The sequence below is a fragment of the Xenopus laevis genome, chromosome 6L (genome assembly GCF_017654675.1).
Source record: "Xenopus laevis strain J_2021 chromosome 6L, Xenopus_laevis_v10.1, whole genome shotgun sequence".
NCBI classification, from domain to species: domain Eukaryota; kingdom Metazoa; phylum Chordata; class Amphibia; order Anura; family Pipidae; genus Xenopus; species Xenopus laevis.
The window spans coordinates 106,050,228-106,062,315 of NC_054381.1; the positions used below are offsets into that span (position 1 = coordinate 106,050,228).

Sequence of the window (12,088 nt, forward strand, 5' to 3'; positions counted from 1 at the left end):
TGTCCAGTCATTGTGCCTAGGTTTGCCACCTGGCCCGGCCAGTAAAACACCTTCCAAGCATGGGACCAGTTGTAATACCCTGACAAATAGCCCTTGGCCTGTCCCTGATTTACCCCAATGTTACCTTATTTTTTTGGGAATTAGCTCCTTAATCCCCCCTCTGGCCATCACAATGCTACAGCTCCGCCCCATTGAGTCATAACTACAACCCCTTTACATCACCATCCACCCTTTTGTGTCCGTCTCCCACCTGCCATTAAATTTTTTTCAGAAAGGTGGCAACACTAATTGGGTTAGCTATTGTCTCTCCTACTCAATGTAACTGGAGGAGCAGTGGAACTGGAATTTTTACTATCTTGTGCTATTTTCATATTTACCAGGGAGCTATTATTTTGTGTCAGGGAGCTTCTATCTTGTTACATTCCGATTGTTCTGCTGATGGGCTGCTAGTGGGAAGGGAGAGGGGTGACATCACTCCAACTTGCAGTGCAGCAGTAAAGAGTGACTGAAGTTTATCACATGAATGGGGCACAGTGGAAAACTAACAACATGTCTAGCCCAAGTCAATATGAGATATAAAAAAAAAACCTGTTTGCTCTTTTGATAAATAGATTTCAGTGCAGAATTCTGATGGAGCAGTATTATTAACTGATGCATTTTGAAAAAAAAAAACATGTTTTCCTGTGACAGAACTCCTTTAATGTAACTTTCAATAACCGACTTTTATACTGATTTTTGCAGCCCTTGTGAAATCCATGAGTGCCTGGATGCCCCTTGTTTTTTGCTGTTGATTTATCATGTCCTCAAGTTGAGGGTCCAGGACCAGAGCACCTGGACCGCCTTATCTACATGATGAGTGTTTCAAATAGTGTTCGTGTTTTTTGTTTATTCTCTAGGGAAAACAGGAAAAGAAAACATCGTCCAAAAACACACCAGAATTTTTTCTTCTTTGTGGACTAGTTCCAAGCGTGATGATGATCCCACAAGATCAGAGGCCTGTCCTTCAAGCTGAAGTGATGCAAGGGTCACAATTTGGTCAGTCATGCACCACCATCCAATACATATGCACATCCAATACATATCCTGGTATCCATACAATCCACCCATGCCTGCCACATCAAATGGATGAGAACAGTCTCGACCCTCAATTACTGAACTTTAATATGGAGCTGGCTTCATAACAATGCTGCACTTTAGTTGCTCTTTTATTGTTATTTATATAGTTTAGAAGTTTTAGGGGTATATTTAGCAAAGAGTTAAGTTAAAGATCGTCACAGACTGCTAGAGTGAAATTTTGCCACTCTCCATTTATTTCTATTGGATTTTGAAAGGCATATTTATTAAGGATGAACTTTCACTTTTACCCATTGATAAATACTCTTTTAAAAATCCCATAGAAATGAATGGTGGAATTTCACTCTAGAGGACTGTGGTAATCTCTAACTTCACTCTTTGATAAATATACCCCTTTGTTTGCACTTTAATATTGCTTACATGTTTTTAATAAAAGCTTACATTTTTGTTAATTTAGCCTGTAGTTTTTATTATACTGTATATACCACATAGAAGGAATCGGGGTTTCCTGATGAAAACAATAGGATGTTTATTTGGTAGAGACTTACATTTTAGCTAATCCACTCATTTGTCAAAGTGCAAGAAGCAATACATTCACTTGTCTTAAAAACATATAGTAATGGGATAGCTGCTAAATTGATGTCAGTTGATAATAGATCCTATACCTGTATATACTCTCAGAAATGATGAAAACAATTGGATGTTTATTTGGTGAAAATGAAGGGTCATGGCCCATAGTTTCATGCTTTAATGATGTGTGGGTTGGACCCACACTCACCTTGCTCCCCTCAATTTATAGACCAGCACCGATCCACCCTGCCAATGATGTCACAAAAGGGGCAGGGCAGGCGCAAGCCTATAAAACAGGAAGTCAGAAGCCAGCAGTCTAAAGTGGCAGGGGAGAGCAAGCAGAAGAGCTAAACCCGAACCCGTCCGCGACACGCAAGTCGAGCAGCGAGGTTGGCCAGACCTGCGGGTAAACCAGCGAGTCAGGCCGCCCATCACTATCATGCTTCTCCACCAGCAATAATGGAAATCGGTGGTGGTAAAAATTGCTATGACGAATTATGGGATTTCTGCCAAAGCTTTTATGGGAATATTTATTATGTTGTGTAAAATGTTGCATTGTGTGTGTAATTTTACGCCATGCGAACGCTAGATTTACCACCATTATTTTACATTGCTTCTGGCGAAACCTCGCAACGTGAAGGTGTATTATCCCGAAATGTTTTAAACAGCATAATAAATATGCCCCTTAAAGTACTGTATATATGAGGTGGATACTTGCCTCAAGCCTACAAAAAAGATATACAAATCATTTATAGTTTTTTGCTTCTGAATGTGTTCATTGTGATGTGCCTTTAATATTCAGTTTCCAACACTAGGGTGATTTTTTGCCATTAATTCTTCATGCACCTTAGACAATTCCAGGAAAAACGTTGCAAAGAGTTTTGTCCCCTGTATATAATTAGACCTGCACAAAAGAAAAAAGAATTCAGTTAACTACTCAAAACAGCTTAGAAGGCGAATGCATTCCATAGTTTTTTTTATTAAAAAAAGAAACATAGACAGATATTTAACCTCTGCACTGCTGGTTACCCCTCAAATGACTATGACTATGGGCCTTTAGTCACCATTCAATGGCAGGTGTGATGTACATTAAAGGTTTTAGAATTATGGATTATCTTTAAATGATCTAGACAATTATATGTGCTTCTCTGGCTATTCTTGAATTACTATGGCAGAGTCAGTGGTACAACTACCATACAGCAGTGGCCCATGAGAAAGGGGGCCCAGATGATCACAGGGTCTGTTATATGGTTTCGGTTCCTTTGCCTGCTGCAAAGTGAACTAACAGGGAGAAGACGGGCCTATTCTAAGAATATTTTGAGTTGTCTTTCATTTTGTATAATTTTAGAATTACTTTTTTTCCTATTAATAGCTGGCAACTGAAAAGACAAGTCAAGTCTGGTTGTCAGGGTCAATAACCCCAAGAACTAAAAAACAGACTTTATGCAAAAGTATGTGACTCCCTCCCCATTTGAACCTTACTATTCCAAATATCATTTTTTTCGTTACATTTTTTGTGCAGTTGAGAGACTGTAAAAGAACGGCAGGAGAGAGACATTTCAAAAGGCTAACTATTTCTACACTTGTTGTACTCTGTTACACATTGCTATATTGTATATTCCAAATATCATGCCTTGTTTGGTGCTTCTACCATATGAACATCTGGCTGCAGTATTGTATATGCACTTCACCTGTGGGAATGTAGTGGGGATCAAATCACCAATAATCAAATACGAAAAGGGGCATATAATGAAAGGTGAAATAGAGCTGCTGGGGGGTTACACGAAGGAGATTCTGACACTTTATTCACTTGTGTGGGACAGATTTAGCAATTTTATTTAACAAAGTAGTGTGGTTATGAAAGGAAATAATTTACTTTACTGCAAGATATTTGCACACTTTGTACTTGCATCTGAGATTATTTTTCCTGGTACTCACCCAGCTATTTGCAATAAACCACAGCCCTAGGTTTTCTATAACTGGGATTTTAGATATTTCCAGGATCAGATCCCATGACCCACAAGACAAAGCAGGATCTGAATGGCTCATAAACATTAACTACACTGCTGCTTGGAATGTTTGATTTAAAGTCTGAAATTATACAGCACACCAAATAGTTACAATGGTTTTAGGTGGTGTGTAGCAAATTTGCTTAAAGCCTAATCTGGTCAATCAGTTACAGTCTGAGAAAGTGAACATCATCCTGCTCCCACCTGCTTATCTTCTCATTTTGGGAGTGTTCCCCAGCATCTGCATCACCAATAGGAAGCATCATAACACTTTTCTTGGTCAAATCCTGGAATATTCTGGCCAGTGGAATGGTTGAACCATCTCGGATCATATTGGGTGTAACTCCAAATACTTAATAAAAAAATAGTAGTGAAACAAATAAATTCTAACATGACTTTATTGCAAAAGTTCCCCTTTTTTAATAAAAGTCTAGTACAGTAACCCATAGTAACAAATATGTTTTCTTTTCAATGGCTCATTAATGCTATTTAATGGTTAGACCTGCAGCAAACATTGAACCATTTATTAAATGACCCCAATATTTAACAGCATAATTTCTGTTTCTATTTATATGTTGAAACATGCAAGTGCAGCCCTGTACTCAATATCTGGTTAAGGCAGGTGTTTGGGACAGGGTATACCATCTTGGGGGAGGGGGGTCTATAATCAACACTGGGTGAATTTGCCCATGGGCGGTAACTCATCAAATTGTTGCATTAATTGTTTTACCTTCAGCTGGCTGAAAAAAGCCAATCACCGACTGGTTGCTATTGGTAACTGCCCACAGGCTAATTTGCCCAGTGTTGCTAAATGAGCACCATGTGCATTATAGACATAAGCACAAGTAGGAGTAAGTGCATTGCGTATACCATTTATAGTCTGCACCAATAATAGTGCCAATCATGCATAAATATGTGTCTATGTGCAAACACAATTTATTTATGCACCCAGTTTGAAATATACAATGACACAGTGAGTTTTCCTATTAACAGAGAAGGAAGTTAGTAGAATGGCATGAACATGATAATCAGCCACATACAGAAAATGGGTTCAGCTAAATTACTTTCTGTATTTTGGAGCTTAGTTTTCAAAATATGCATTTGATTTTCACATAAACCAGAAAAACCAGAATGGATCTTGATCTTCCAGGTAATACAATTGCCTGCTTGCATTCCCTACAGCTGTGATCCCCAACCAGTGGCTTGTGAGTAACATGTTTCTCACCAACCTTTGGATGTTGCTCCAAGTGGCCTCAAAGCAGGTGCTTATTTTTGAATTCCTGACTTGGAGGCAAGTTTTGGTTGCATACCAAACAGTCTCTTATAGCTGTCAGTCCACATAGAGGCTAAAAAATGGCCAATCACAGCACCACCCAGGAACATTTTTTATGCTTACATAGCGCCTTTACTCTTAACATCTGAATGTGGCTCACGGGTAAAAAAAGGTTGGCAACCCCTGCCCTAAAGGATCTGTTTATATGAGTTCCTTTTAAGGCAGAGTTAAACAAATATCAGAGAAATGACAGGGGCAAGTTTCTGTATTGGTAAGCAAGCAGGAGAAGTTGAAATTTACAACCCAAATCTTTGGCATGTCTGTGTGTATTAAAAAACCAACCTTTTGTTATAGCATTCCGAGCTGCTGCGTACTGAGGATCATTGACATCAGCCACCCAAGGCGACGCTCCAATTATCATGGACACTGTTAGTTTATTTGGGCTCTTTAGCTTTGCAAACACATCTTCTAAATGTTTTGTTACCTAGATTAAAAAAATCTTTATATATAGAGAAACATAACTCCAAATGCTTATCTTGTTTGCATAGTAAATGAACAGTCCTCTCTATACAAATAGTGTTACAGGTATGGGATCTGTTATCCAGTTATCCTGTTATTCTGGAAAAAAGGGATCTTTCTGCAATTTGGATCTTCATACCTTAAGGGTCAGGCCACGCAGGGCGTTTTGGGGAGATTTGGTTGCCTGGCGACTAATCGCCTCGTTTTTGCGGCGACCAATCTCCCCAAACACCTTCCCTGACTCTGCGCCGGCTAAAATTAAAAAATGCTGTGTGTGATTAGCGCCGGCGGTTTTTTTTTTTTCATTTTAACCGGCCAGAGTCAGGGAAGGCCTTTGCGGAGATTAGTTGCCGCAAAAATGAGGCCAGATGACCAAATCTCCCCAAAACACCCTGTGTGGACTTACCCTAAGTCTACTAAAATAAGATTTAAATATGAATTAAAACTAGTAGGATTGTTTTGCTTTGATTTCAGTAAGGATAAATTATATCTTAGTTTGGATCAAGTACAAGGCAGTTTTATAATTACAGAGAAAAAAAGGAAATAGTTTTTAAAAAATTGGATTATTTGGATAAAATGGAGTCTATGGGAGACTGCCTTTCCGTTATTCGGGGGTTCTAGATAAAGGATTTCTGGATAACAGATCCAATACTTGTATAGGTATATATATATATATATATATGTAGAGACCCTGAGATTTGGGTGTATTTATCTCAGGCATTCCTCTTTAGTATTTGGACACCTAAGGGTCCTTTAGTTAACTCAGGCAGCTATGTCCCTAGCTGGGTCCACACTAGTACCTGGGGATTGTCCACTAGATGGCACTGTTGGTTAATATAAAAGGGGTTAGCACCATGAGGTCTGGGTCTGTCCTGGGACTTTGCCTCACTGAGAGGTACTACAGGTCCAGGTCTGCCGAGAAAGTTAGTGAAGTGTAAGATAGTGATAGTAGTACTGTAATAGTCGCTCTAGGAGTGAAAGTCAGCTCAGGGTAGCTAGTGAGCAGATGTGGCTCCAACGAGGAGGTGTAGTGGGGTTAGGACCCCGTGGTATTTGAACCACTAGTGCAGGGACTACAGTGGGTGAGTTGAGGACCAGATAGGATACCAAGACCCAAGATCCCAGGCTGAATACAGTGGGTGAGGTGAGGATCAAGTCCGGTGCCAAGATACAAGACCTCAGGCTGAGAAACCCTTGCCTTAGTGTTTCACCAGAGGGATAGTGCCTAGTGAGAGTGGTAACTATTCCCCACGTCTATTGTTGCTGTAATACTGAATACTAGCCCGTTCGCTGCACCCTGTACTCTTTAGAGGGATTATTGCTGTGTGAAGCTATTCTATGATAACTGTGAACATCAAAGTGCCTGTGAACTACTACCTTGTTACTGTTCTCTGTAAATAAACCAGTTATAGTTTACTGCAAAGAAACTGTCTGGCTGAATATCCTGCTGCATTTATTCACACCAGGTACCGGGAGTTGCAGGGAGTTGCACAGGTACACTGGGGGTCTGGGGCACACTAATAGCAGTTTTAGCCTGGTCACACACAGCCTCAATATACAGCAAAAGTACACTCAAGGGTGTGCTACATTTGGGGGCTCGTCCGGGATCATTTTATTGAACTCATTGCTGTGAGAGAAAAGTGTGACAGGCGCTGCAGTGCCGGACCAGAGAGGAAAAAGGCATCTTGGCCTAGCGCAGCTTGCAGCCTGAGTTCCGACCGCCCTAAATTTACTGTTGCCTGAAGGAGAGGGCTGACTGGAAAGTTTTGTGGCCACCTTTCCAGATTGGTGGGGAGAACCAATCAGGATCGTGTGTATTGGCGCCAGAGAAAGGCGCGAAACAAGTGTGAGTGACGTGGGCCTAATTGTCTGCAGTACCACCCTGTTTAGCCCAACCTCCTCTGACACCAGGAGGTGGGATAACAGCCAATCAGAAGTGCGGAATTCGGCGCCAAAAGGGAACAGGGAGGAGCCCCTGTTATACTGACGTCATGGCGGCCATTTTGCGACTGAGTGCGAGAGTAGCTGGTCAGAGGAGAAGACGCATGCAGCGAGCCTTGCAATTGCAAATCCAGCGAGCGTCAGAAGGGTCCAGTATGTCTGACAGTGACCAGGGTAGCTTCCGATCTACCTCAGCAGTGATGCCTCTTGGCGTGCTAAAAGACACAAGCCGCCGTTATACCTGGGGTGGCGTGTTCGCTCAAAAGGTGAGCGACTCGGGTGATTCCGTGATGGTTCCCGTCTGCGGCCGCTGCCGACATGAAGCCTACCCAGCTTTCCATGATGTCAGGGGTCGATGCCCCCATTGCCAGCAAAGCTGCTGGATTGGGCCGTATGTGGATGACAAGATCCAAGGATCACCCCAGGCTGTCCTAGGACTGATTGCCCTCATGGCCAGTGAGGAGCGCTACTTCACAGAGGGTGCAAGTCAGTCTGAATCGACCGATCCAGAGGGGGTTAACCCTCGCCGAGAGCTGACAGCGAGAACCGCCCTCCTGACTATCACCGACCGTCCAGCGGAAGAGACCCCCCTGGAGGGCAGCACCCCGCAGGGTCCAGCAGTGGCGGAGGCCTCCGTCCCACCCAAAGCGGCACCAGCGCTGCCCGCGGCTGCGGAGAGCGTCATGGTGCCTGTGGACAGTAAACCGGAGGAAGGGCCTAAGCAGGAGGTCCCCTCCAAAGGTTCCCAGGAAGCGGAGGATGCCACCCGCGAGGAACGACGCCCACCTTCCCGCCGCTCCAACCGCCCAGAGGGGGTAAGTGCCAATATCCCCAGCCGGGGCCCCCAAGAACCACCCGTGAGGGAAGGACCCCCCCCATACCCTGAGGCTAGCAATAAGGAGGGATGGGCCCGTAAGGGAGCAGATCTGCCAAGCAGAGGGGTCACTCAGGGTGCGTCCAGCGGTAAGGAGGGGACAGTGGATGAGGCGGAAGATGATGGAGCCACCGATAGGCCTCTGTTTAAATTACCCCATAGCTTCTGGGCCCCCAAGAAAATTACCCGGGCTGAGGAGAAGCATTTCTGGGTAATCCCCGGTCGAGCTAATCCTGAAATCTTCTGCAGGGTTTCTCGGGTACAGCGGGTCATCAATTTCCGCGTGTACAGGAAATGGGGGTATTATATGCCCTACGCCCCGTTGTGGGTTTACGAGCAGGTGGAGGAAAATTTGGATGAGTGGGTGGTGGAAGAGATCGTGGCCAAAGAAAAAACAATTGGCAATACGCTCTCTCACCCTGACCAAGCCAGGCGTGCAGCTGCCTGGAGCTTCGTGCGGTCCCTGGAGAATGAGTGGTGGTGGGGACGCACCATTTTGCGCCATGCTGTTCATAGCTGTGGGAAGAAGAACCCCACCCCACGTTATTTCAGTGTGGATGTTTCCGTTCCAGAAGGGGGCACTGTTGAGAAGCCGCACCCCAAATACTACATCAGTTACGAGGACACTAAGATGCGGTTCACATACATGATTTAAGCCGGCATCTGTGGGACTTGTTATTGCTGCCTCGTGATAGGCGCCACACCCAGGAGGGTGCTGTTCTGTTGTGGGGGGAGAGGAAAGTAAACACCCCCAGCAAAAGTTAAAGCTGACCCCAAGAAGTCGGCCAGTGTGGAGTTTTTGTTGCTGCTTGTTGGGACTCAGGTGGATTTAATTGACGAGGACTGTCACCACCATTTTTCTTTTCTTCATTTTCTTTCCCTTGCGATCAAAGGAAAAGGAGAGACTGTTGGTTAATAAAGCATTTTGTTCTTGAAGTATTGTCTGTGCCTGACTTTTCTCACTACTGTAATATCTGTTAACATGTAGTGTTGGTAACTGTAGGGATTACTTCCCGAGGTAATAGGGTTTGCTCAGGTAAAATGCAGGTTGCAATATTTCTTTGTTACAGGAACCAGTGTACCAGGGGCAGTCCTCTGGAGAGGCTGTTGAAGCGTGATGTACAAATGGTAAATGTTATTTAAAATGTGATTTATTGTGCACTTGAGGTTAACGGTTTAGTTTGTCAACGGGGACGTTGACGTTTCTAAGTGGGGGGAGAATGTAGAGACCCTGAGATTTGGGTGTATTTATCTCAGGCATTCCTCTTTAGTATTTGGACACCTAAGGGTCCTTTAGTTAACTCAGGCAGCTATGTCCCTAGCTGGGTCCACACTAGTACCTGGGGATTGTCCACTAGATGGCACTGTTGGTTAATATAAAAGGGGTTAGCACCATGAGGTCTGGGTCTGTCCTGGGACTTTGCCTCACTGAGAGGTACTACAGGTCCAGGTCTGCCGAGAAAGTTAGTGAAGTGTAAGATAGTGATAGTAGTACTGTAATAGTCGCTCTAGGAGTGAAAGTCAGCTCAGGGTAGCTAGTGAGCAGATGTGGCTCCAACGAGGAGGTGTAGTGGGGTTAGGACCCCGTGGTATTTGAACCACTAGTGCAGGGACTACAGTGGGTGAGTTGAGGACCAGATAGGATACCAAGACCCAAGATCCCAGGCTGAATACAGTGGGTGAGGTGAGGATCAAGTCCGGTGCCAAGATACAAGACCTCAGGCTGAGAAACCCTTGCCTTAGTGTTTCACCAGAGGGATAGTGCCTAGTGAGAGTGGTAACTATTCCCCACGTCTATTGTTGCTGTAATACTGAATACTAGCCCGTTCGCTGCACCCTGTACTCTTTAGAGGGATTATTGCTGTGTGAAGCTATTCTATGATAACTGTGAACATCAAAGTGCCTGTGAACTACTACCTTGTTACTGTTCTCTGTAAATAAACCAGTTATAGTTTACTGCAAAGAAACTGTCTGGCTGAATATCCTGCTGCATTTATTCACACCAGGTACCGGGAGTTGCAGGGAGTTGCACAGGTACACTGGGGGTCTGGGGCACACTAATAGCAGTTTTAGCCTGGTCACACACAGCCTCAATATACAGCAAAAGTACACTCAAGGGTGTGCTACATATATATATATATATATATATATATATATATATATATATATATATATATATATATATATATATATATATATATATATATATATATATATATACAAATATGCATACATACGAACATACACACATCTATCATTCTTATTCTAGACAAAAGTGCAGCACTTCTTCCAGTGTCAGTCCCATGTTACAGAACTCATTCAATTTATTACACAGCAACATGAACAAATATTGCAGTTAGTCTTTAATATTGTTATTATTATATATTATTGGTAAAGGTCTCATTTACCTGTTTTTGCACAACTGAACTCTTCATATTTGGAACTTGGCGAATGGAGAATTTTCCTATTACCTTTGAAGGTATAACAGTTTTGCTGCCGGGCCCAGAGAAAGCTCCTTCAATTCCATGGATAGTCAGGCTGGGATATCGCCACAGATGCTGAAGTATTTCCTCCTATATAAAGTAAAGTTGAATGTTGTTACATCAATAACTAGGATAGCCAGAAATGTCAGACTAAATATTCTTATTGAAAGTGCATTTATAGGCTGTCAACAAAGTAGGAATACAAGAAAGTGAAGGTAATTAGAGCTTATTTATTGATATTCTGGACAAAAGTTCAAGGAGGCAAAACTGGACCAATTCACAGAGCACTTGGGCCAGTTAGTATTTATGATCTCAGCACTTGCCGAAAGAAAAGTCTGTACTCTGAAGCTTGTCCTGCATTAAAAAATAGCATTAAAGATAGTAGGTGTCCTAGGGCTAGGGATGCCTGTGCCCCTCCCATTATATATACAGCACCTGCTTGAAAATTAATGTAAAATGCAAAAGTGCTGAGAGAATGACTCTAAGGGGCAGATTGTAAATTCGAATTCGAATTTTCTAGTTGGATTCTTGGTCAAAACTCACAAATTCAAGTTGTGAAAAAAATTGAGATTTAGCATACCTAGACCCTGGGAAGAACTTGAATTTGACTATTCGCCACCTAAAACCTGCCGAGTTCATGTAGAAGTCAATGGGAGAGGTTCAGTGACCCATTTGAAGATGTTAAAAGTCTTCCTGACATTCAAGATTTTTTCTGAGAAAAAACTTGATTTAAGCTTAGTCGAATTCGATTCGAGTTTTTGGTTGGTAATATACGAGTTTTAGATTCATGTTTTTTCTTAAATAAAGATACTATTCGAATTTTGCGGTCATTCGAGTTCATTCAAATTAAAAAAACTCTAACATTCGACCTTTAATAAATCTGCCCCTAAGTATGTTTGCACTGATTACATTGATTCATTTTTGGTGTATACAGCTTAAGCATTGGCTAAGGAGCCATTGTTTCACTGATAAGATGGCCATAAACTCCTTGACACCTCCAAGTGGGCTCCTATTGTGTTTAAAATTCCATTACTAGAAGCCAGAAGGGGGGGGGGTTAAAGCCTAATTGTAAAGTGGGCCTGGCAAGTCAAATGAGAACTGCAATGGAGAGGAGAGGAAGTTAAATATGACATTGACATCTATAAAACGTAAAAACAACCTTTGTGCTATACAAAAATGTATTCACGCCACTATTGTTTTGATGTTCCTCCAAGTCGAAATCTATATGTTCATACAACTTTCTTTCTTCTTCCGTAAGCGGTGCAACATCGTCATAAATGCCAGGGATGAGGATATGGCCAGAAGAATCTATAAGGTTGGCTACATGGAGAAAATAATGCAGAGA

General features: G+C 42.6%; 1 protein-coding gene across 1 annotated transcript in view; it reads right to left on the reverse strand.

Moving 5' to 3' along the window:
* Nucleotides 1-948: 948 nt before the first annotated feature.
* cndp1.L (carnosine dipeptidase 1 (metallopeptidase M20 family) L homeolog) overlaps nt 949-12,088 on the reverse strand; it is a 30,894-nt gene continuing 19,754 nt past the window's right edge. The window contains 5 exon segments of the mRNA NM_001089952.1: nt 949-2,548; nt 3,858-4,005; nt 5,269-5,410; nt 10,669-10,833; nt 11,903-12,063. Of these exon segments, the coding sequence (NP_001083421.1) occupies nt 2,443-2,548; nt 3,858-4,005; nt 5,269-5,410; nt 10,669-10,833; nt 11,903-12,063 (722 nt within the window). The 3' untranslated portion in view covers nt 949-2,442.